Source organism: Arvicanthis niloticus, chromosome 5 (genome assembly GCF_011762505.2).
Source record: "Arvicanthis niloticus isolate mArvNil1 chromosome 5, mArvNil1.pat.X, whole genome shotgun sequence".
In the NCBI taxonomy this organism is placed as follows: Eukaryota; Metazoa; Chordata; class Mammalia; order Rodentia; family Muridae; genus Arvicanthis; species Arvicanthis niloticus.
The window spans coordinates 98,886,657-98,913,000 of record NC_047662.1 but is presented as its reverse complement, the minus strand read 5'-3'; the positions used below and the strand labels follow the sequence as shown (position 1 = coordinate 98,913,000).

General features: G+C 47.4%; 1 protein-coding gene across 4 annotated transcripts; it reads right to left on the bottom strand.

Annotated features, from left to right (window-relative positions):
* Positions 1-1,561: 1,561 nt before the first annotated feature.
* Positions 1,562-14,756, bottom strand: Slc25a51 (solute carrier family 25 member 51). Of its 4 annotated transcripts, none has more exons than XM_034502429.2 (3): positions 14,521-14,756; positions 10,728-10,839; positions 1,562-5,479 (listed from the first exon to the last, which is right to left on the bottom strand). In XM_034502429.2, exon 3 carries the CDS (start codon positions 5,437-5,439, stop codon positions 4,543-4,545), a length of 897 nt encoding a protein of 298 aa, XP_034358320.1. In that variant the 5' UTR covers positions 5,440-5,479; positions 10,728-10,839; positions 14,521-14,756; the 3' UTR covers positions 1,562-4,542. The 4 variants fall into 4 exon arrangements, with proteins under 4 accessions (XP_034358320.1, XP_076791154.1, XP_076791155.1 ...); XM_076935039.1 differs by lacking the exon at positions 14,521-14,756 and adding an exon at positions 12,229-12,646; XM_076935040.1 differs by lacking the exon at positions 10,728-10,839 and having other exon boundaries at positions 14,521-14,646.
* Positions 14,757-26,344: the final 11,588 nt, after the last annotated feature.

Sequence of the window (26,344 nt, the reverse complement as noted above, 5' to 3'; positions counted from 1 at the left end):
GCTGGCATGTCCATGTTGGGGAAAATAATGATTTTTTTTATATAACCCTAATTACATTCCCCTGCCCCTTGAATATCATCTGGTGCTTCAGGTGCTTTTCCTACTGACCCAGCATGGTTTCACTCCAAACTCCCCATCCTCAAGACCCCCTCCTTTTATCTGATACACATTTAGTTCACAGCAAATTATAACTTTTTAACCCTACGAGAAACTAACAAACACCCAGTGGAGCCCGTGCTGGCTGCCAGCCACCGAGGAAGGGCCTAGTGCCACTTGTTTATCTGTGATCTCACTGAAGAGCTCTAAAGGCACCTACTGAACATGGATGACTGTGTTTAAGATGCCATCCCTGTCACCCCCGCCCAAGGGTGCACGCAATTTAATTCAGCCTCGGAGGCAGCATTCAATAAAGAGGTTTCTGTTTTCCTTCAGAATTTGTCAGGCAGCTAATGTTCTGTGTTAAGGGCAGACTCTCATTGCTCAGAATGCTTTGCCCTTAAAAGGTAGTTTTACGTTACTGGGCAGGTATATGAAAATTTCCCAAACAAAATCAGAAACTGAAATGTTAGACTTGAGTCTCCTGCCTCCCCTAGCCATCCCTTATGGGACCTCTGCTTTTTCCAGAAAGGAGTGACTTAAAATTGGATGCTTGCTTCCCACTGCTGTGATAGAACACTGGATAACCGGAGGGAGGAAAGGCCTTACTTCACCTTTCAGTCCTCCATGGAGGAGCTCCAGGGTAGGAACCCAAACCTGGAGCCCAAAATGTAAAACGGGAGAGTGCTACTAACTGGCTTGTTTCCAGGTCCACAGACTGCTCCCTTATACCGCCTGGCCTCGGACCACTTGGCACTGCCCATTCCTCCTAGAGCAATTAGCAATCAAGAAAATATCCCAGTTCTTAAAGGCAGAGGCAGGTAGATCTGTGAGTTCCAAGCAAACATGGAGTGAGTTCCAGGCCCATTTCAAAAAATGGAAATGAACCGTCACTATAGACATGCCCACAGGCCACTATTCGATGGCAGCAATTCCTCAGTGGAGACTAAGTGAAAAAGGACAACTATCCGGACCGTTTACCCAGGAAGCATGATTAGAACGGAGCCATTACAGCAGAAATGACTGACAAACTGAATCACAGTGTGACGTGAGACAGTGCACTACAGCAGAGGAGGGGAAGGCACTTAAGAAACAAGTGCTTAGCAGTCAAAGTTAGATCTGCTGCCCTTGTTGAGCCTTCAGGACTGCTGAGCCAGTACACTATGTACCAGAAAGACTGGTGGGCACACGCGCACACACACGCAGAGACACACACGATTGCTGATAAGAGACTACCCAACCACAAAACCTCAACTTCTATTCCAACATCCCCAGAGTTTAACGTTACTCAAACTCACAGTCACAACTCAAAAGAGCAACGGAAGCTTCACTCGTAGCTACTTTTAATGATAAGAAGAGGAAATATATGCAGACCCACCTCCTCACCGACTTGGCAAGCAAAGAGCATTCAATTTATACAAAGAGCATTAAAAACGAAAAAATCTTTCAATCTAGAGAGAACATATTCAAGTTTTTGATATGCATTTATTTGTATATGAGGAAAAAATACATTTGACATAGGAAACCCAAGTATGAATGCCTTCCTACCAACAGTCTGGCTCAGCTGTGATTGCACCCACCCGGCTCTGACCACCCTCAAACCAGGGTTCATTCTCTGTTACCCACTTATATGACGCCAGCCCTTAAACCTTACAAGTTTATCTACATTGTAATTGAGCTTAGGAATTTCAGGAACACAAAAATAACTATTTATGTACAATTCTGCTTTATTGCACAGGGTCACAATATATAGCAGGTGATTATATGACCAACCACAAGATGAATGTTGATAGGCACAAACATCTGTCTCTAACCACAAAGGAAGCAAAACACCAGTTTTCCGCAATGCAAAGGCTGTGTCGACTCTGCTGCAGTCCTGAGCTTCCCAGCACTGGGGTGTTAAATGCGAAACTCGTAGGTTTCTGGTGGCATCAGATAGGACACACAGGACACACTCCTGTCCTGCACTCATGAGCCACCTGTGCCACACATGATACACAAAGGCCACTTTAAAGCTTTTCAGAGAGTTCTTTAGTCTTTCTGCCCTTAAAAAATATCACCGCACTAGTTAAGACTCTTAAGTACATTCTGATATAAAAGTTCAAAGTGAGTTACAAGTTCTGAATTTTTTTTTTATCAAATTTATCAGACAAAGCCACCTCTGTAATATACTGCAATCTAGTCTAAGAGCTCTAAGGGTGACACAGTGTTTAAAAATTAAAAGGCATTAGGAAGTTTAATTTTGCTTTAAAATGCCCCATAATTAAGACAGCAAAGGCAAAGCATTCCCCTTAGACATCTTGTGAGCTTCACAGGAGTGCTTTACAACTAAAACTTCAAACCACGTGCATGGAGTGTAGAGAAAACAAAGCCTCTCGCTCACTGAAGGCCAATGACGCTCAGGCCCAGGGCCAAGCATAATCCCTGGTTACCTCCCCTCCCCTGAGCTGCATCTGGGAAGGCCCCTGGGTGTGCAATACTGCCTGTGGACACGGGAGTCAGGAACCAAGATGCCACCTCTCATTAGTGAGAGTTCTCACCTTCAAATCCTAACTGAATACACAGTACTACTCAGATGTGTTTCGGTCAAATTCTTGTCTGCTGAGTCACTTAATGTCATCTGCCCCTAATGTCTGCACCGCACTGCACAAACTCTTCCATCAGTGTCGCTCCAAAGCCGCTGCCTCCGTTACTCTCATCCAATACTTACTAGGCTTTTTTACCCAACCTTTACAGCTGGGTGACGTTAGCTTTATTTAACCAGCTTCAGTGTACAGGTTAAGAGCTGCTTTGGATCACCTTCCCCAGAAACTTCGCTCAAACTGCAGTTGAGGGTCTGATTTCGGTTTGTAGGTATACACACACACACACACACACACACACAGAGTATGCAATTACCCACAGATGAAAAACTGTTAGTAAGAAACTTATCCTTAAGGACTGGGGATGCCAGGTATGGCAGCTCACACCTTTAATCCCAGCACTCAGAAGGCAGAGCTAGGTGAGTTCAAGACCAGCCTGGGCTACATGCTGAGAACCTGTCTCAAAATTAAAAAAAAAAAAATCAAGTAAAACCAACCATGGGGAGGATGGAGTGTAGCTGAGTGGGCTAGCATTTGCCTAGGATGTACAAGGCCCTGGGTTCAATCCCTAGCACCATTTAAAAAAACAAAGAAATTGACTTTCTTATGTTAAATCCTGGGAAACAAGCTTACCTATGGTGTTTACAGACAGCTTCTTTAAGATTCTAAGCTACCTCTCCAGACTAATGTTATTTCAGTTGAATTGTGAGTCGCGTTACATTTACCCAGAAAATAAACTATGTGGCTTCCTGACCTGGTTCCTGCCAGCTGAATCCTCCCTGAGCTCCAGAAGTCAGTGCTGTTACTCAGAGCACGCTCCTAAATGGCACAGTGGCAACCGGGCTCTCCTAGAGTGTCACAACCCTGAAATCTTTCTTTCCAGAGAAACAGAAGGAGGGCCAGATGGAGGGGAAGCACCCTCCGCTCCTTACCTTGCTCTGCAGCACTGAGAAACCAGAAAAAAAGAAGACCTGGGGTTGTATTAAGACTCCCAAAATAAAACTTTATGGAAGTGTTTATTTTCTTAAAGTCTAGTACCAGAAAACAAGATAGACATGACAGTTACTACTCACAAGGGACAATGTCCCCACTGGTCGGCTGTGTTGACACCAGTAGCACAAAGAAGTCAAGCAAAACAGTAGAGCTCGCCGTGAACACGATGAAGCACACAACACAAGTTAACGAGGGCACCCTAGCTTTTGGCAATGAATTCAGTAAAAACAGCACAAGGACATTCTGGAAGGGCTTAAAGTCAAATTCAGAATTAAACAGAAAATGTTCAAAGCTAAACAGCAAAATGGAAGCTTTCCTTAGCTGCTCACCTCCATCTCATCTCAACAGAAACGGTTTGGTTCATGACTGTCTCAACAGCTAACCCAACAAGTCATATCGGGGCGACAAGCATGGCTCTGAGCCATCTCTGCTCCAGTCCTCGTGCAGAGCTGGGGTTTCATGCCGATGACCCTCCTAAGAGCAGAGACGAAATAGATGAGGTGAGAGTGAGCCTGAGAAGCCCTGGGCTAGGAGCACGTGCTCCGGCTGCTGACGCCATGGTTTCCACGCAGAAGGCCTAGCAACCCTTCCGGGAGGAAAAGAAATCAATCTCAGCTGGCAGCCGCCCTGAAAGGTCATCAGGTACAGGCTGGTTCCCAGGCAACAGCCTAAAGTTCTGGAGTAATGACCAAACCCTAACCTTGACACCTGCCCACTGAAACCTTTCCTCTGTTTTTGTCAATGCTTTGTCTGTAAATTATGGCTTGGTCTTAATGACACCAACTTGTATGTAAGCCAATTAGGAACAATGCCAAATTGCATTTTCCTTAGGTCTAGCTAGTTGAGAATAACATCTCAGGTAGTGGCCTCATCACACAATCTTTAACAAAAACTCATAAGTTGCATTGATTATTCCCCAGGAGATGAGAGAACGGTGGTAATTCAGATGTGCACCTCTGAAAAGATTGATCAGTTTCCTGTCCCGTTCTATCCAGATTGTCTTGAAGACCATGGGGAGAGACTGGAATGGCCCGCCAATCTGAGACTGTATTCGGGCTTTGACAACATTGACTGGGAAGCTTAGGAACCCCAGCATGGCTCCGAGCACACCTCCACAGATGAAGTCGTTGACCAGATGTGCACTGTGTGTAGTGGCAGTAGGCAGATGCTCCTTAATGGGCCCTCGAAGGCCAAAAAAAAGGATATTGCTGAACCCATTTCGGAAAAGGATGGGCACCAGGCCTCGGTAATACTCTGCAATCCCATGGCATCTGAGCGCCCGGAAGGCCTGGTAAGTGTTTGTGAACTTATCGTGATGCTTGTGGTCCTGAAGCAAAGTCTGAACCCTTTCGAATGGAGTGAGAATGGCTTCTGTTGTCCCGGCGAGCAGCGCTGCCACACTTCGGGTGGCAAACTCGGGAGCACTGCTCACATGCTTGCGGAGGAGGCGCGACAGGTCCTCATACAGACCAAACATAAGCGCCAGCGTGGTCGTCTTCTGCATCAGTGGGGGGAGGATTCCTCGGTACAAGTTTCGGAACCCATCCTTCCTCAACTGCAGGATTGCATCCCGAGTTTTGATGCCGTACAGCTGCTGCCGGAAGAGAATCTTCTGAACAGGGTATGTGATGGCCACGTTGTTGAAAGCTGCGCAGCAGCCACACAAGTAATGCTTTATGTCCCCCACATCCGCAATGTGAGGTGACAGATCCTGGTTTGAAGATGTCAACATTGGGGGCCTCTTGTCATGCGCTTCTGAGTCCATCATGGTGCTCCGACCTTTCCTCTCTGGGGAAGACTGTTTTAACCTGTAGATAATGAATGATCACGGTGTTAGAGAGAGCAAAACTCAGGAACTCTGCCCCCGTCCCCTCTCCAATTCCCACACTCTGTATTTTCCCTTTACAGCTGGATTAGTAATATTCTAGTTTTAAATAAAAAATACTTTTACTAATTGTACATATGAATGCGATGTAGTCAGTGTGCTGTTTTTACATACAGATTAGCAGTCTGTTTTCTGTGGCATTCATTTTGTTGTTGTTCTATTCTTGTTTTATGACAGTCTTGCCATATATATAGCCCAGGCTAGCCTTCAACTCACAGTCTTGAGTACCAGAGTCACAGCCCCACTCTAAATGTCTAGCTTTAGGTCACCGGTTGTTTAGAAATACTTCAAAGGTATACTAGAGGAATCCTAGGCCGTCCCTTCTTACAATCACTTTCAACCAAACAACCCTTACAACAGACTGAAGAGACAGACAAAAGGCTCCACCTATGTGTTAGCCAGACAGGAAGGAAGTATGAAAAGTTATAAAACACATGGGAGGCACAGAATAGGAAGCTATTTTTCATAAAAGTGTGATATTAGCAGGCCACAGGTTCATCATTGCTTTTTTAACAGCAATTTCTATTTCAAACTTGTTTAATCCCTAAAACTTGTCAATCCATGTAAGTGATAGTTTTCTGAGGTTCACAATAATTCTTAAAGGAATTTACAAAGAAACAGGGGATGCTAAGATCACTGACCCAGTTTCTCAACACTAGCTATCCTACAGAACCAGAGAGCGCCATCATCCCACTGAAACAAGACTCACAGCTCTCCCAGGAGCTGCCAGGCTCAGAAGCCCAACACTGGAGAAGTAGAGGCCGGGGAGTGTGAAAGTTAAAAGCCAAGCTCCAGGTCAGCTAGGGCTTCCACTGGGACCCTGTCTCAAACCAGAAAACAACAACAGCAACAAAAAACAGGACAAAGTCCTCCCAAGAGATGCAACAGCAAATTATGCCATGCAATCAACTGGTACAAGTTGTATTCATTTATTTAGTGCCCGTGAATTTGGCCTTCTGCTAAGCACTGATCCTAAAGACAATGAAGCCACAGACTAGTCATAGACTGTCAAGTAAGCAAGCTGGTCAGAGTGCACTGGCGTCTGTAATCCTGAGTGTCTGTGGGTACAGCTGTACATGTGGGGTGCCAAGGTCATGGAAGAATGAGGCTAAGGTCTGCACGATCCTCTGTCATATTTAATTCTTCACACTATAAAGTTATCCTTCTAGTTTTACATGAAAAAAGAAAAGGAGACCCAATGATCTCATTGTTCAAGACACAACTAGTAACTGGTAGGGCCAGACCACTGACAGGAACCCTAGTGTCTACCCTGTTACTGCACCTAGCAATGACTCTGGCTGCCCTGGGTCTCAGGTGGGTACGGCTCATAGTGAGATGGAGAGCCAAAGATACAGTTTTGCTCTCCCCAAGAGGAAGCAAAGTCTTAGTTTTATGTATGTGTCCATAAGATGTAACAGTCCCTCCCAAAACAAAAGACAGGGCAGACGAGATGGCTCGGCAGTAAGGTGTCTGCCACGATGGTTGATGACCTGAGTTTGATCCCTGGGACCCACATGGTAGAGGAGAGAACCAGCTCCTACAAGTTGTCCTCTGCCTGCAATACGTGAGCCACCTCAACACAAGATAAATAAAAATGTAATTTTTAAAAAATTAAAAGAAAACTAACAGTAGACACAGTAAAACAGCTGGCTCTAGCCAGGCCTGGAGCTTTCCTGTAATGCCAGCACTCAGCAAGCAGAGACAAGACAAGTTGGGGGCCAGACCGTTTATAAAGCCAGACCCCCTCAAGGCAATCCTTGCATCCCAAGGACTACCACAAAACCACCTTTTAATTGGGGACAAAACAGTAATCTGAATATATTTTAGATTTTTAGGTGGTTTTGGTTTTTGGTGACAAGGTTTCTTTGTGTAGCTCATGTTGTCCTGGAACTTGCTCTGTAGACCAGGCTGGCCCAGAACTCAAAGGTCCACAGGCCCCTGTCTCCCATTGCTGGAATTAAAGACATTAAAGCTTGATTTTTAGTTATTTAACTTTTTTAATCTTTTTGGTTTTTCAAGACAGTTTCTCTGTGCTTTGGCTGTCCTAAAACTCACTCTGTAAGACAGGTTGGCCTTGAACTCAAAGAGATCTTCCTGACTCTGCCTCCCGAGTGCTGGGATTAAACGCATGCACAACTACCATCCAGTGACTTTTAGTATTTGTAAAGTGATTTTGTTTGTTTGTTTTATTTTGTTTTCCAAGACTGTTTTTCTCTGTGTAGCCTTGGCTGACCCAGAACTTGCTCTGTAGACCAGGCTGGCCTCAAATTCACAGAGATCCCCCTGCCTCTGCCTCCACAGTGCAGTGCTAGAACTAAAAAGATGCTTCGACATGCTCTATCTTGTTGTTTACCTATGTGCAGCTGCATGCATTTGCTGGCAGGTGCCTGCGCAGTCTAGGAGGGGGTGAGGGTGTGGGGCATCCCCTGGAGCTGGACACAGGTGTTTGTGGACGTGCAGGTGCTGCCACCTGCTCTCTGAGAGGACAACAAGCACTCTTGACCATGGGGCTACAGCTCAAAGCCCTTGTGTTTTTAAATGGACTAATTCTTCTGTAGTAAGAGACAATAGCTAACAAATTTAGCAACATTTAGCAAAATAGTAAATAACCCAATTTAAAAATGAGCAAAGGACTTGAATGAACATGTCAAAATAAAGACTATGTACAAACAAAACGGTCAACAGGTACAAGAAAGATGGTCAACTTATAAATCATGACAGAAATACAAAACAGAATTATCACTTTCAAGTATTCTGCTAGCAGCCTTCAGATGAAGATGTAGAACTCTCAGCTCCTCCTGCACCATGCCTGCCTGGATGCTGCTATGCTCCTGCCTTGATGATAATGAACTGAACCTCTGAACCTGTAAGCCAGCCCCAATTAAATGTTTAAGAGTTAAAAAAAAAAAGTATTATCACTTTCTACCCACTTGAATGTCTCAATATCAAAAACAACAATAAAATACCCCCCAAACACACACACACCACCACCAACAACAAATAAACCAGGGGTCAGGGAGGTGTCTTAGCAGGTAAAACCTTTTGTCTGTAAGCCTGAAGACCCCAATTTGATGTCTGGAACTCACATAAAGAGCTGGCAGGCAGAAACCAAAGAAACTGCTAGAACAGTGGCTCTCAACCTTCCTAAGGCTGTGGCCCTTGAATACAGTTCCTCATGTTGTGGTGACCCCCAGCCATCAAATTATTGTTGGTATTTCCTAAGTGTAATCATGTTCTGTTACAAACTGTATTGTAAGTATCTGATATGCAGGATATGTGATAGTCAACCCCCAAAGGTATGGAGAACCACAGGTTGAGAACCTGTTGCCGTACAAGTTCATGTAGCCTGAAGTAGCCATGCTGAAACACTAAAGAGTACACGCACGCCTCAGAAACATGGTGGGAGGTTCCCAGAAGTGGTCCTCTGACCCCCACAGCACAGCATGCACACACATGCAAATATAATTTTGAAAAAGACAACAAAGACTCAACAACCACAAAACACAAGCACCGCAGGACCGTGACAGGAGGCCCGCACACTGGAAAGACTATACATAGTCCAGTGCTGCAGGAAACAGTGCCTCCAAGCTGTGGGCATGCAGCCAAAATCACCAGTAGATATGCTCACAGCAGCGCCACCCAAGGCGTGGAAAGTTATCAATCTAAGCCACACTGCAAGGTGTTCAATGGGAAATGAGACTGGACAAAACTGGACAAAACATCTAGTTCTTCAAATTGAGCAAAATCAAAAGCCTGTTAAATTCTTCAAGATTTTCCTACATTACTACACTATGGTGCTAAAAACTGCTAATAGTCAGGGCAAACATGTTAACGAGAGGGAAGAAGACAGAGGCCAGACCCAGAGAAGAAGCAGAAACTGCAGACCTGTAACAGGATACAGAACACACACAACCAGTTTCCCTCTAAAACCAGCTTAGGGGAATTCTTTAGTCTCCTGCCCCAGCAGGAACTTTAAGCTCCTCTCCTGCACCTACAATCGGAACTTATCTTAAACTTTGGTCAGATGTTCTCAGGTAGCTATGAAATGGCCACAGAGATACTGGAATCAGAGCCTAAGTAACACACACAAGCCTTGGGACCTACTAGTCGCCTGAATTAAAATCCCAGCTCCATCACACATGCACCTGTGAGCTGCGGCAAGTCATGGTTGCACTGTTTGTAAGACAGGGAAGTTACCCATCCCAGAGGCTGGCTCAACTCACTGAGTGAACTGAGAGCGGAGTACAAAAGGTGCTCAACAAGACTCAACTGTTACTGTTCACTTCTGAAGTGCTTGTTTGATATACAGATGTCCCTCAGGTTGCATCCTGATAAATCCATTATGGGTAAAAATATCATGTGAAAAATGCATATACGTATTGTTGGTACTGAGGACTGAACTCAGGGCTTCATGCATGTTAATCACATTCATTGGTTTCCGGCATCCCTGAGGACAGTTAAGACTCCTAATAGACCCGGGAGCATTGGCTGCTTACCTTCTGACTGTGTGGCTGACAGGAGAACACCGTGCCTTGTGTCACCAGCCAGTGAAAATTCCTTAAGGTGCAGTTCCTAACAAACTCCTATTACTTCTGCAGCACGAGAAGTCAACAGGGATGATGACGCCGCTCACTGTGCACAGGAGACAGGCACAGCACTGCGCGCGGACCTATCTGAGTCAAAGCCCACCCACTAGCCTTACAGCACAGGACACCTGACTTCCCCTAAGTAACATTTGCCAGGATCTGTTTTGGTTTCCGGTGCTCCACAAGCCAGGGCCCAGCCACTCAGCCACTGAGCCACCGTCCCCACCTCCATTCCGTAGCATTCTACAGTCTACTTCCCGAGATCCCAGTTTCTGATTTTCACATCAAGTTCCAGTGCCTGTTCCACTGTCTTTGGAAGAACAAATCTGTGTCCCTTTCCTTGTCCTGTAGAACAATTTCAATGCTGCCGACATTACTTGGTCCTTTATTTTTGTTTATTTTGGTTTTTCGAGACAGGGTTTCTCTGTGTAGTCCTGGCTGTCCTGGAACTCCTCTGTAGACCAGGCTGGCCTCAAACTACAGAAATCCGCCTGCCTCTGCCTCCTGAGTGCTGGGGTCAAAGGCGTGGGCCACCAAGGCTGGGCTTCAACATTATCTGTTCCTTTAAAGCTTACAAGACTTTACCTGTGACATCAGCTGAGCCTGGCACTGAGGATGACAGCTTTCTGGTAACTTTCCCAGTGTTTTCCATTGTTAGCCTTCTCTCTTCTGAAGTCAATTTTGATAATTGCATTTCCTTTAAAAAATAACAAAAAGCAAAAAATCTGGTTTAATTTCTATATGTATATAGTTCGTTTTTAAAAGGTATGTTTGTGGGGACCAGAGAGATGGTTCAGAGATTAATAGTATCTGAGACATACTATTTTCCTTTTTTTCCTTTTTAAAGTGTCTGTGTGAGTGTGCACCAGCAGAGGTGGTTGTAAGCAGCCTGATGTAGTGCTGCCATCAGTCAGGACCTCTGGAGCCCTCGCCCCTTCTTACTGCCGGCTTATAAGAGTGCGGTGACTCACACCCCACAGCACTGAACCCTGGCAGAGACAAAGCCTGTTAATGACTAACTGATCAGTCCTCAGCAGCCATGCTCTTTACTGCTCCAGCTGATAGGCATGAGGTAAAAACTTCTTGTTAGTTTAAGACCAGGCCTTGCTTTAGTTTGGCCCAGACTGACTATAAACTCCTAAGTCTCCTGCCTCGGCCTCTAAATGTTATCATTATAGGTACTATCAGGCCTGTCTAAAAACTGGTTTGTTTTTATTTTGGAGCACCAAAATATTTATTTTATTTTTGTTTTGCTTTGAGATACGGTTTGCCTGTGTAGCCCTGGCTGTCCTGGAACTCTATGTAGACCAGGATGGCCTCAAACAGGCAGCTCTATCTCCTAAGAGTTGGGATTAAAGGCATGCACACTATACCCAGCTAAAAACTCTTAATGTTTACCAACTTAGATTAAGATTTTAAAAACTAAAACCTGGCGCAGAACTGCCTGATACTAGATAATGTCTTGTTCTTTTTTACTGTCATGGTTAATGTTAAAATCAACAAAAATCCCTGGGTGTGGTTGTCCAGGTCTTTAACTCAGCACTCAGAGGCAGAAGGATCTTTGAGTTTAAGAACAGCCTGGCACTGGAGAGATGGCTCAAGCAGTTAAGAGCACTGACTGCTCTACCAGAGGTCCTGAGTTCAATTCCCAGCAACCACATGGTGGCTCAAAACTATCTGTAATGGGATCCAATGCCCTCTTCTGATGTCTTTGAAGACAGCGACAGTGTAGTGTATTCACATATATAAAATAAATAAATCTTTAAAGGCCAGGCAGTGGTGGCACTCGTCTTTAATCCCAGCACTTGGGAGGCAGAGGCCGGCGGATTTCTGAGTTCAAGGCCAGCCTGGTCTACAGAGTGAGTTCCAGGAAAGCCAGGGCTACACAGAGAAACCCTGTCTCGAAAAACCAAAAAGAACAGCCTGGTCTCAGTTCTAGGATAGCCAGGATTACATAGAGGGACCTGGCCCACCTCTCTACCCCCACACCCTAATCTCACAAAAACATTTAATGTACACAACCATACACTATTCTAACAATTTACAAATTCAAAGACTATTTCAGCTTTACACCGAGAACACTTACAGGGTATCATCATCTGGCTCCAGCTGGCCTAGAGTTCAGTGTGTAGCGGAGGATGGTCAGTAGTGGCCAGCATGCCCAGCTAACAAGGGCCTAACGTTCTAAAGCCATCATCTAGCAGCTGCGTACAGCTGTGGTTCTGAACAAACTCACGTCATTAGGGGACTTTCACTTTGCTCAGCTCTGGGACGCCCAGCAGACTGTTTCCCCGCTTTGTGTTCAGTCCTCTACACTACAAAACAAAGGCCACATTTGCTCGTCCATTCTACCCAACTAGGTCTTTTTTTCTAATTTGCAAAAACAAAATTTTGCAAATTAAAGTTGCTCCATTTAATCTGTCATGGCTGTAATAATGGGCGCTGTTGGTCAGCAAACAGAGAACAGCCCAGGTAGTCATTTACAGGCCTGTCTACAAACCACCATAAGAAATTCTGGGAATATTTTTGACACTTACATTATTAGACATTAAGAGTCCTATACAGAAAAAAAAAATACTTTTTTTTTTTTTTTTTTTTTGAGACAGGGTTTCTCTGTGTAGCCCTGGCTGTCCTGGAACTTGCTCTGTAGACCAGGCTGGCCTTGAACTCAGAAATCCACCTGCCTCTGTCCCAGGCAGAGTGCTGGGATTAAAGGTGTGAGGCACCAAGCCTAGCAAAAAAAAAAAAAAAAAAAAAAAGTAATGCTTTTCGAACCTCCCAGATTCAGACTTAAATCACTCCTGTCAGCTGCGCCCGGCCCACCAGGGTGGTGTGACAAGCTTCTCTTTTTTCGGTTATGTTTTCTTTAACAGCTGAGCCAGCTCTGCAGCCTACAACAAGTTTTCTTAATGCGGCAACAAGAAGCAAAGTCAGTGTGCTGTGTTCTGATAAGTTTAGAATATGAGAGCAGGCAAGATGGCTCATCAAGTAAGGAGCACACTGCCAATCAGCTCAATCTTACTTGAGAGGTGGAAGATTCTGGAAAGTTGTCCTCTGACCCCCCCCCCCCCATTCAAGTACCCTGGCACATTAGAGCCCCCAACCCATCTTTTTTTTTTTTTTTTTTTTTTTTTTAAATTTTAAAATATGGCATGTTTGATTACTACACTCTGCTCACTGGCTAAACTCTGATGAAGTGGTTCTATTTAAATTTCTCTGAATGATAATCCTTTGCAACTTACTATAAAATGTTTTCACAATGACCTCACAAGTTTGCTGTAAGGCACCAAACCTAGCAGAAGGGAGCAAAATCCACTTTGATCCAACAAGGGTCAAACTTCTGTGATGTAAGAAACAGTATAAATTCTAAACAGTCAATGTAACTTTCGGTCCACAGGGATATGCAAAAGCCAGATATGACCTTAGTACAAAGGTCTTTGTCAAAAAACAGGGCAAAGGGTGACTGTAATTCTCAAAAGATGTGAATTCCTACTAGTCAGCAGGTCTTAGTCAGCATTCAAAAACAGGGTTAGGCAAGGTTCAAGTGCTAGTTACAGCATGATTTTACCACTGCAAATACAAAGCAACATCTGTGACAAAAATCCACTATCTTGCTTCCTTCCATCTGACAACGGAGACTAGAGTCAATTGTCAGAAATGTCATGTCGCCCTAAGAAACACTAAGGGTGACTCTGGTTTGTTTCTCATGTGCCCTGGATCTGGGTCTTCAAATCCTTTTAAAGCAAAGGCGCCGGAGGTCCATTTTGGTATGATCACTCCACATACAGTTCATTCTTCTGTCAACAGACCACAGGTAAAAACAGACAAAACAGAAGGTGGGCACTAGGACCAGCTGGTCCAAGCTGTAGGGGCCAAGACAAAGGTTAAGCTAAAAGTCGTAAACATGGCTGAGGTGCTGACACCCTCTACCTAAGCTACATACAACAATCCGCACAGAATGGAACAATTGACGCCCGCCCACCCGCCCAGCTTAGACTGTTTACTGCGCGATGAAACATGGTGTCTCAGAACGAGCATTCTCCAGGCTTCCATTTGCCCACTCCGTGAGGACCGAGAGGTGCTGGGCGGAATCGTCAGCCCCACGGGGTATCACGGGCCGCCGCGATCCCGTGGGGCGCAGACAAAGGGAACCACGGGCCGCCGCGATCCCGCGGGCCTGCGGCTCCCGAGCTGTGGGCGCCTCCCTGCCCGAGCGCGCCGCAGCACCACAGGCCCCTCGTCCGGAGCCAGGCCCCGGACGCGATGCGAGCGTAGGACCTGGAGCTCGACAGCCCGCGGCCCTGCTTCAAGCCTCCCCTCTCTCTGGCCCGAAGCTAGGGCACACGGGCCGCCGCTTCCTACCCCACCCAGGACTCACCCACGGCCCGGGGCGCCCGCCCGCAGGACGGCCGGCGAGCGAGCCCGCGCCCGCGCAGGCGCAGACAGGACCGACGGAGATAGGGGCGGGGCGAAGCGTCGGACCACGTGACCGGGGCACCGCCTTGCTCCGGTCTGGGTGTAGCTGTGGCTGCCTCGAACTGCTTTGGGCCTGGTAGTCACACCTCGTCACACCTTTTGCCAGGCCAGGGGCGTGCCGTTAATTTTCCCGGCCTTAAGCTGAGGTTATACGGTGGCCTCGTTGTGCCAGAAAACACAACGCAAGCGCGTCCGCTAGCGTGTTGTCTGTGAAGAGCCAAGGCTGTGGACAGCGCGTGCGTGAAGGCGCGAGAGCTTCTGATAAGGTGTTCTCAAAGTTTGGTGGAGAGCTCGTTGTCACCGCACTTCACAGGACACCTGTGTCTACGTGAGGTCATACAGCTAGCCTCACACAGTTTGTGGGGTCTCGGAAGGGGCACTATGCTGTGAGTTAGGAGAGCCAGGTCAGAATTATAGCTGTGGCAGTCCCTTGAGTGACTTTAGGCAAGTTATCCGTCTCTTCCGTGCATGGGTTCCTCGGTGTTGTGACATTCGAACAGTGGTTCTGATTTGCAGAGCCACAGGCGACAAATGACAGTGGACAGAAGGGACAAGGGCAGCCTTCGTGGGCAGGCTCTTTAGCAGACTCCTGGATGTGCGAAGTGTTTAGGACTGGGATTATCTCACCGTTACTTACCATCGCTAGGTGGGTGACCCAGCCTGCTCAGCTCTGAAGGTGTCGGAAACCACGCCTCCTCTCCTAGGCCACGCCTTCTAGCGTCAGCAAACAGAAGTGTGGATTTCGTTACTGCAATGCATCCTTAAAGGAAGTTTATCTAGAGATCCATTCAATCAAATTTCTAAGAGGAAAAAAATTACAAAACATTTCTTTTTCAAAGAAAATAGATTTACTCTACTGTTAGCACTAGGCCAGACTAGGGCTTCAGGCTCCTTGATCCTGGAATTACTAACGGCTGTGAACTGTCCCATGTGGGTGCCAGACTCAAGTCCTCTACAAGAGCAGTATATGTTAACAACCGAGTGACCAAGCAACCTCTCCAGCACCCAACCCTCAAGTCTTAAAATAAGTGCATGATTTTGTGTTGGGCTACACTGAGAGTGTCCTCAGCCACACATACAGTCATGGCCCCTTGAGGAGATAGATACCAGTTGTGCGGCAGGTATCTCCAAGGGAGTTCAGAGTCTGATGGACTCAAAGGCTACAAATGCAGAAGTATAAAGGGCTTTCCCCCTTGAGAGGAACCAGGGGCAGATTCATCAGGTAAACGGTGTTTGAACTGGGCCTCAGGATGAGTGGATGGAATATGGGTCAGTAAAGGAAGTCACCTCAGCAGTGGGAGGGAATAAGAGTAAATGTCAGATAGTAAGCCCATTAGTGTGAACCTCCTGTGTATGCATAGGCACATGGGACAGGTTTATTGGATCACAAAATAATGACAAGGCCACATGGTTTAGAACAGTCAGGCAACAATTGGGGAAAGGGCATTTACCTCAAAATTATGTTTGCTTTGGCTTCTGTGAATTTCTATTCAAATGTATTATTCAAAAAGCAAAGAAACCAGGCAGGTATCCAGTGTGTTCATAAGCATAAATAATTAATTTCAGATTAGAATGGAAAGGTTATTCTCCTGTGGGGGGGGGGAGAACATAAAGAGACGAGAAAGATTGAAATTGAACATACAGTTGGGTGTAACTGATGCAGAAGTGCCCACTCCTCATCACCAGAATGCTCATGTCTGGAGTGGAGGCAGCAGGGTCCTGTTGTGCTACAGGCCACAGTGCAGCCTTTAATTTCTTGTCAGAAGCCTCTGGGGACTTTATTCACTGTTCTCGAACACTATGAAGATGAGAACTGCCTACTTTCAAATCTAGAATTCGCCGTCAGGTTAGCTTTCAGTTTCCAGCCCCATTCATTCTTCTTCCATCTTTTGTGCGGATCTTAAACTGTTCTGTCTCCACATGGGCCTCAGACAGCGTCCTCTAGCCCAGGGGTGTTCATGTCATTGATCAGCTTAGAGACTTTCCCAGGCAACCCATGTCTTAACTTGGCACACAGGACAGTCCACATTCTGGTTCCTCTGCCTTGCTGTGACCTTCTCCCTAGCTAACCTTCCGGGGTGCAGTCCTGTGCAATTGCTCATGTTTTTCTATAAACCTTGTCCTTGTCACCATTAAAGTTTCACATAACGTGGTAGCTTTGCAAGGTCCTATTGCCTTTTCCTCCCAACACTTTCCCTGGTCACCTTGGGCAAAATTGACTCCTCTTGCTTGTCTCTTCCCAGACACAGAGAGGTCAGAATGTTAAGGTTCCCCATAAAGGTGTCTTTTTCCCACAGACAAACCACAAGGACAGAATATTTTGACTTACTCTTGGCTCTTTGACTCAAATGTCTGGCTCCAAAGAAAACAGAGATGTTTGCCCATATGCTGGAGGTGGTGGCTCACTCCCTTAATCCCAGCACTTGGGAGGCAGAGGCAGGCAGATCTCTGTAAGCTCAAGTTCCAGGACTCTGCCAGGGTTATACAGAAAAACCCGCCTCAAAAAAAAAAAAAAAAAAAGAAAAGAAAAAAGAAAGAAAGAAAGAAAAAGAAAAAAAAAAAGAAAGAAAGAAAAGAAAAGAAAAAGAAAATGTTTGCCAAACCAAACTAAGCAGAATGAAATGCAGGTGGAGAGCAGAGGTTTAGGAAGGGCTCCTAAGGGCTGGAGGCTAACTTGTGGTGAATACTTTCCCGGCATGCTTAGGGCTGCATATACGGGTTTTGGGAGAGGTACATGGGAATGCTGCTCCGCTCACTGTTTTAAGTACCCTGTACCTTCCCCGCCCCCCATGCTTTGTAGGACTCTGCCATATTACCACCACCCCCACCCCCCGGGCCCTTCTCAGTCCAACTCAACAGCTAGCTTTATGTAGGCTGTCACTACTGAGTAGCTCTGCTCAGATAAAGTCACCTCTGGTCATCCTCCAGTGGGGGTCACTGACCTTCCTCTCTGTTCCCTCACATTTCCCAAGCTTCTCTAATCTTTGGGGGCCTAACTCTGCCACTCCCCTTCACTTCACACCCCTAGCTCTGTTCCTAGGCCTTGAACTAGGAACACGAACATTTTGTCCCCTCTGCCCAGAAGAAAATGTTCTGCCCCTTTTACCTCCCTGTCCTTGCTGTCCCTGACCTGACCTCACTTCCTCAAGCTGCAGAGCCCTCTGCACTGGCAGCCCTTCCCTGGAAACCACATGTCCCAGACTCTACAGTCTGTCAGCAATGAGGCCTGCTCCTTCTCTTGGTTTGTTTTCAACTTTTTCTTTTGAGAAGCTGGAGCTGGACCCCAGGGCCTTGCACAAGCTAGGCAAGTGCTTTCCCCTCTGAGCTGCACCCAGGGTCCCTGGCCACCTTTCCAAGCCTGTATCTGTAAACGGGAGTCAAGGTTAACTCCTCGGCAGAGAGACTGTTCTGTTCTGTTCTGTTCTGTCTACTCATTCACTTATTTCCATGGGGATGAGAGCCCAGCAAACCAATGATCTTTTCCCCCCAACTGTGTGCACCTTTGGAGCTGGAGTGTAGCCCAGTTCTAGACCGTTGGCTTAGTATGTGGTTAACTCTAGGTACCACCCCCAAGCACTGCAAAACAAAGCCCAACCCCCAACCGGAGATTCAAATTTGACTGCTTTGCAGTGGTGTGGCCTTGACGTCAGCAGGGAAATCTCCCAGCAATTCAGCCTATGGGAGCCAGGTTGGTATTTAACAGGCTCCTGGAATGATTGCTTGCACAGTAGTAGCTGAAGAGACTCCCTAGATCCTAGGTCCTAGAGGCAGAGCCAGACTTGTAATCCCAGTGGTCAGGAAGTTGAAGCAGGGTGATGAGAACTCATGGCCAACCTTTACTACAGATCAAATTCAAGGTTACTAGACACACACCAATGTAGCATCCCAGTCCCAAGGCAGAGTAAGTCAGAATTTCTGAGGGAAAGCCCAGACAGCTGACCTATATATTTATGTGTCTCCAGTGATTTCAGGTAGTTTGGGGGAAACAATAACTCCAAACTGACATCCTAACCCATGATAATGACTGGGGGTCCCTTGGGGATCAGGGATGGGTACATGAATGCCTTCACAGCCCAGGAGAGAGAGAGAGTGCTAAGGAGGCGTGAGGCATTGCATGAGGTGGGGTGCTGCCAAGCGCTGAGACAGTAAAAGAAGCAGGACCAGCTGCAGTCACAGAAGGCTACCCAAAAAAGGCAGTCACAAAAGATGGCCAGGACTTTAGCAAGACAGCCTCAGGAAAAGCATAGCTTAGGAACAAGTGTCCAAGGGAGGAGACATCGGGCTGCACTTCCGGCTGACCTTGTTCGTCCTTCGATGTTGTTTTTCTCTTGGGCACACCTAAGTGTCAAGATTAGTCCCAGAAAGTTTGGTGACCTCTGAGTAGGGTCAGGAGACACCTCATTTGGTATCCAAGTGACACAAACTTGTGAAATACAAACAGGTTTTTAGCTAGTAAAAGGCCAGTCAATACACAGCAAACATTTGCACAATGCTCTAGGATTTCCAAACAGTTACACAATGACCATTCCCTCAGATTGTCACATGTTTTGTGTGTTGGGAGAAATCCCCTGACCTGTGTTCACCTGGTAGAGGTGGGGTGGGACTGTCTCACCTCCATGGCCTGGGGACCAGATCACAGAGGTACAGTTCGACAGCAGTGCCTGATACCTCCCCTGGCACTTAAGGCCCAGGCTGAAGATAATTCCTGGGTAAACTGCTCTTTACCGCAGAGAATGTTACCCACACTCTGATAGGGAAGCTTGTGGTTCCTGAATGGAAATTGCCAAGCACAGGACCCAGGGATTTGTAGCATTACAAGAACCACTCGGGAACCTTATGATCAGGCAAGCTGGGAAATGCTGAACTAGAGATAGCATAGCCTTCAGTGATATCGGGCAATTGGGACAGCAAGCTCAAAACCAGGACCTTCTAGATGTACAGTCAGGTGAAACCTCTATGTCTATAGCTGTGCGTGTGAGTCCTTCCTGAATGGGAAAGAAAAAAAGAGAAAGAAAAAGAAAAGAAAGAAAAGGAGGCCATGACTGCTCCTAAGGGGTTGGAATTTTTATTAAAGACACAAAGGAGAGCACAGCCAGAGACAGAAGCATCTGGGAAATTCCAGAGCGAATGTGACCAGCAGACTGAACTGGGCCACATGAGGATGTGGAGCTGGGTGGAGTGGGGGGAGTAAGAGAGGAGGAACCTGGAGCCAAGAGGCCAGGAGGGAGCTAAGAAGTCCAGGAGACCAGAAAACTAAGAAACCAAGAGAGGAAATGGCTTGTAGCCAAAATAACTGATGTTATTATATAGGGAAGGGTGGCTGGGGAAAGGGTAGCTCAGGCCCTGCACTGGCTAGGGATGGCTGGGCAGACAAGCTGACTCTGTAACGGGTGTTGGGGATGCTGGGAAAGTCTGGCAGTTGTGCCAGCTTTGGCATATAATAGCACTATAGGTAGCCTTGTCCCAGGTTTGAGACCTAACACTTCCTGGTGCTCAGGTGTGGGGCACCTGGGGAGACTCTCCTAGAGGTAGAGGCCCTCCCCCCTACTCCAGAGAGTTCAAGGAGTCTGCTTTCCTTCTTCCTCTTGCTCCTGTGGGATGGCTCAGTTCCCACCAGACTACCATGACTTCTGGACTGAGACCTTCTGGGTCTCCACTATCAATTCCAGCTTCTGCTTTTTCTTTGTCACTGTTCCGAGACTCCTTTCTCTGCACCGCAGAGGCCTCAAAGTGTGCAGTGTCAAGTGCACACACAGCAAGCATGCCATACACGGGCCTGATTCTCAGTCACGGAGCATCCATGCAATCTCCATGCAAAGCCCCAGTGTGTGGGCTGGACATTCTAGGAAGTAGGGGAAGGTAAACGAATGAGGAGCGTGATGAAATCAGTGAATATGATTTTAATATTCATACAATAAAGATGCAGGGAGTTCCTATTTATATAATAGGATAATAAATAAAGTGTTGAGAAATAAAATATTAACTCTGGGAATGATTTAAATTGTAAACACAGGTGCTTACTACTTAGATCACAGCTAGACACACGTGTGTCGTGGTGTGTGTAGAGGTCAGAGGGTGGCTTAAGGAGCTGTCCCTCAGTTCCCACCATGCATATTCTGGGGATCGAACTTAGGCTGTCAGGCTTGGTGGCAAGCACCCTTAGCCACTGAGCCAGCTTGCTAGCTTATTTTGATTTTGTTTTGTTTTGAGACAGTGGGGTCTCCTGTAGGCCAGGTTGACTGCTGAGGCTGACTTTGATGAGCCCATCCCCACATATGGAGTGCTGGGATTACAGGCATGAGTTCACGAGGTGTCCGGGGATAGACTTCATCTCTTCATGCATGGTAAACATGCATTCTACTAACTGGATTACTTCCCGAGCCCCTCCCCCTTTCTTAAAGCATTGAGTCTCCAGTAGCCCAGGCTAACTTGACCCAGTATGTAGCCAAGGATGACTTAACTCTTCATCCTCCTGCATTTACCTCCCAAGTGCTAGGATTACAGGTGGGTGCCATACTAAGTCGCCAAGTTGGCTAAGCAGAGTGGTTTTAAACAACAAAGATGGGGTGTGGGAGGGTGCTGCTCTGAGCCTGCAATCTCTAGGAGGACCTAAGCTGTCCCTGCTTTGGCTTGTCATTCATCATTCAGGCGAGAGCATCTTTGATCTGTAAAATGGACTCCACACTCATGGTTTTGAAAGTCTCTATGTCTTGTAGACCTTCTAGTCATTGGAGTTACATGGCTGCCATGGCTTGGCTGATGATGGCATTCTTGCATGTGTAACACTCCTGCTAACCCGGTGAGATCTCTGACTGGCTCACATGTGAGCCAGGGATGCTGTGTTTTCCCAACAATAACAGCTCTTCTCCTCCCTCCTCTGCTTCTGCACCCATGAGAGCACAGCTCTTGTGTGTCTCCAGGTCCCCTCATCCTGTCTCACACTGTCACTGGAGGTTGAGGGTGAGAGGCACACACGGAGCAGGCAGCCGGTGATGGTTCTGGTTCACCTAGTACCTTCCTGTACTGAGCACTGTATTCTACCAACGCCTTAGCTGGGGACAATTAGTCACCCCCACAACCTAAGCCCAGGCCACTCCCACTCGGCACCTGCTGGAACTTTAGTTCTCTTTGTTGGGAGGAAACTGCTAAGCCTGTTGTCTCATGCTTTAAGCAAGCCTGAGTAATTAAGGAAAGGTCTCAAGATGTAACCATGAAGCTTTTGTTTGGGGGCATTTTCAAACATATAGTGGAAAACTAACTAGATGCCTCCCAGGAGGACAGAAACACTTGGGGATATGTCTACCCTCTGACTCATAATGCCTTTCTGTATCTCTGTATCTCTGTATCTCTGTATCTCTCTCTCTCTCTCTCTCTCTCTCTCTCTCTCTCTCTCTCTCTCTCTCTCTCTCTCAGTTTTTCAAGACAAAACACAGGGTTTCTCTGTATAGCCCTGGCTGTCCTGGAACTCACTCTGTAGACCAGGCTGGGCTCGAACTCAGAAATCCTCCTGCCTCTGCCTCCCAAGTGCTGGGATTAAAGGTGTGTGCCACCACTGCCCGGCAGTACATTTCTCTTGGAACAACAACAACAACAAACAAAAACAAAAAACAAAAAACCCCAAAACAAAGAAAACCAAACCAAACAAAACCGAACCAAACCAAACCAAACAAAACCAAACAAAACAAAACCCAAGGAGAACTATGGGTAGTAATTTCTAAATGAAGATATTTCCTCACAGGGCTGGCTATACAAAAACTTGAATATAAGTTAAATAAATTAAAACAGTGTATCACAGGCCTATGAGAAAGAAGCCCATACCTTTGGGGATTTAATAACAGAAAGAAAAAGGACAAGACTCTCTTAAGTGGAAAGTGAAGGAATGAAACCTGTGATGGTTTGTATATGCTTGGCCCAGGGAGTGGCACTATTTGGAGATGGTGGTCCTGTTGGAGTAGGTGTGTCACTGTGGGTGTGGGCTTAAGACCCTCATCCTAGCTGCCTGGAAGTCAGTCTTCTGCTCGCAGCCTTCAGATAAAGATGTAGAACTCTCAGCTCCTCCTGCACCATGCCTGCCTGGATGCTGCCATGTTCCCACCTTGATGATAATGGACTGAACCTCTGAACCTGTAAGCCAGCCCCAATTAAATGTTGTCCTTGTTAAGAGTTGCCTTGGTCACGGTGTCTGTTCACAGCAGTGAAACCCTAACTGTGACAAAGCCACAAGCACAGAGGGCTCCATCTTGTTTAAAGTAAAACAACTACACACGTGCCTGGAAGACCGAGGAGGAGTTTCTTCAGAACAGGAAACTGCATCGAGTTTCTTCAGAACAGGAAACCGCATCATTGATGTTAATTGTCTTCTTTATATTTTTTCTGAAATGCAAATTCAGTTTGGTGAGAACATTTGAGTTTTATAATCAGAAGATTGGGAACTTGAAGTGTCACTTGAGGATGCTAGGAGCTGAGCTGTTTCTCAGGCTGCTTGCTCTCTCCCCTCAGCCCTGCTCTTCATCTCAGTTCTGCCTTTCCTCCTCAGCCCTGCTCTCCTCCCCTCATCCCTGTTCCCCCTCAGCCCTGCTCTCCCCACCTCAACCCTGCTCTTCTTCTCAGCCCTGTTTCTCCTCAACCCTGCTCTCTCCCCTGATCCTCCCCCTCAGCCCTGCTCTCCCCATCCTCCCCCTCAGCCCTGCTCTCCCCATTCTCCCCCTCAGCCCTGCTCTCCCCATCCTCCCCCTCAACCCTGCTCTCCCCATCCTCCCCCTCAGCCCTGCTCTCCCCATCCTCCCCCTCAGCCCTGCTCTCCCCATCCTCCCCCTCAGCCCTGCTCTCCCCATCCTCCCCCTCAGCCCTGCTCTCCCCATCCTCCCCCTCAGCCCTGCTTTCCCCATCCTTCCCCTCAGCCCTGCTCTCCCCATCTTCCCCCTCAGCCCTGCTCTCCCCATCCTCCCCCTCAGCCCTGCTCTCCCCCTTTAATTCTGCCTTTTTTTCCTCAGCACGTGAATCCTCACAGCTTTGTCAGGGTGCATTGAGGAGTGGGAGCGGGAGCTTCAGTGAGAGCCCAGCAGCTTCTCAGTCCACTCAGGACCATCCTCCCTCCTGTAAAAGCCAGCTCAGATGCCTCTTCCTGTCTCTTCAGCTAGAACACCACTCCTCTATTCACTCTGCCTCCTCTTCCTTCCAGGGGTTTAGTTTCACCTCCATTTTGCTTTTTCCGAGGCTCGGCTGTAATGCAGACAAAAGGCACACGAGGGCACCAGAGCCATGTTAGTAATGGCCACCCAGTTAGTCTTCTAAGGAAACTGTCCTCCAAAGCAGAGCAATGGCAGGAAGGGGGTGGGGGGCATAGCAAGGCTGAGGGGTTCCCACTCAAGAGGAAGACGGTGAGGGGAAAACAAAACCAACCAACCATCCAACTAACCAACGACCACCACCACCATCAAAACAGCTCACAAACTCAGATGGACCCTTCAATCCCATCCCAGCTTCCATGGCATTGACCAGAGTGAAACTCCAAGAGCTTGGCCGGAGGATCCTGGAGGATTCACCTGCCCGAGGCTTTGGCAAGCCTCTGCCCAATGCTTCCTTGGGGAAGACGCTTATCTCCCTCCACAGCTGGCCCCACTATCTGCATTTATTTCATGTGCCATGTTTGTTACACACAATTTGTTTGTATATATAAGTATAAACACACACACACACATAAACAACCCCCAGAGGCTATAACACTCACATATATGTACACATACAAAAAAAACCCAAAAACAAACAAACAAACAACAACAACAAAACAAACCCTCCAGGTAAAAGCAGTCAGTGAGTCCAGGCAAAGATTCTCCCCCTTAGGACTTCTTGGCACTTGGGTCCTGGCTAAACACAAGAACGTTTTCTGTCTCCAGGTCCTTGTGCCAGGATTTGTCCTTTCCAGACCAGCATTTCCTCTGTGTGCACATGCGTGAATGCTTGGGGCCCACCATGGTGCATACAGAGAATGAGTCCTAGGGAGGTCCTTTTGCATGGGGAGGCAAGGCTACACCCTCGAGTTGGAAAAGCAGGTGGGTTCTTCCCCGGAAGGTGAGGGCTGCTCTGTATGCGATGGAGGGGCTTTCTTGCTTCAGAAAGATTCTAGGCTGCAGAACGATGCTAGCAAGACCACAGTGTCAGGGCGAACAATGGCTCAGTAGACCACTTGCCTAGCATGCTCAAAGCCTGGGTTCCACTCCAGCAGTGGAGACGCATGCGCATGCAGACACTCGAGTGTGAACACACACACACACACACACACCCTAGCATCCCCAGCACTTGCACTTCATAAGATCAACCGTTGCTACTATGGAGAAAATGGCTCTTCATTTAGGTCCTGCCCTGATTATTTACCTCCAACGAAGCCCCAGGAGACACAGAGTATTGCTACAGTGGTAAAACGGCCTGTCCAAGTCTCCTGTTGGTTCTAACACCTGATACCTCTACCTGGAACAGCCATACCCCTCTAAAGTCCCCTGTGAACTCTTACTTCTTCTCCAGGGCCCACCGTGTCCTGACTATTGTAAACAGACCCAGTCACGTGTCCCTGCCTCCACACCCCTGCTATGGCCTTGTAACAGAGTTATTTTATGTTTGTTTTTCCCATGCAGGAAGCTCCCTCCCCCTCCCCCCCCCAGGCCAGAGGTGGGGTCCACTCACCTGAATATCCACCAGGGAACACTCAATGGATATCTGCTGAGGCAATTTTTTTTTTTTCCATTTAAGAAGATCATAAGGGACCCAGCTTCCTCATCTAGAGGGAGCTAGGTTCCTTCTCTCCTGGAATCCCCCCTTTGAGGGATGGCATACAACTTTGGCAGGCAGGCAGGCAGGCAGGCAGGCAGGCAGGCAGGCAGGCAGGCAGGCAGGCAGGCAGGCAGACAGGCAGGCAGGCAGGCAGGCTGCTATCTGCAAAGATTCCTGGGGCCTATGGTTGCATTTGAGAGAAACTAAACACGGAACACAGGGTGTTTGAACAAGGCACATGTACATTCAAAGTGTCACATAAAATGGACCTCACAAGGTAGTTTATCATCCAGAGTCAAAGCTCAACAAGGTACATTTCAGCCGGAAGGGAGCCACTAGGGTCTCAAAGGTGCGTGCCCTTGAGATTTTAACAGATTTGCTTAGGAAGTGACAGTTTGCTAGATTGTACTGAGTTACCTGGGGCCCTTCCCTTCAGGGGCATCCATGGGTCAACTCCAAAAACCAGCCTGCTTGTCTAAGGATTTCTGATGAGCTGGCCCTAAGGCCATTGGGAACACTTGTCCTTCCTGGACCCTTGGTCAAGTGACACCAAGCATCTGAATGTCTTGGTCCTCTGAGGACTGCGGCTGCAGAGCCTGAGGGTGGAAGGGCATCTCTGCTTTTGACAGGAGGCCTTTCTGTTCACAGTCACTGAAGGCCACCAGCCAGAGTTGCTCAGATTCTGAAGACTTGGGCCGTTTCAACTTCCCTACAAAGGGTTGCTCAGAGAACCTCTCCAGAATTTGCTGGAAGACCAGCATGTTACCCCTGCCCCCTTCCCCCCTCCCCTCTGCCATCCCCTATACCCCCAAGAAAGCTTTTCTTTCTGTAGAAGCCATCTTGCTCTACTGGGCTGCTAAAAGGGCCCTTGATTCCTCAGTGCTCAAGGACAAGCTGCTGAGGTGGCCCGGGCATCGTGGCCAATAATGAAGCCAGCGAAAAGAAGGCAAAGCAGCCCC

What these genes read in the sequence shown, in the direction of transcription:
- Slc25a51 (XM_034502429.2), bottom strand. Translation starts at nt 5,439, where the DNA reads ATGATGGACTCAGAAGCGCATGACAAGAGGCCCCCAATGTTGACATCT.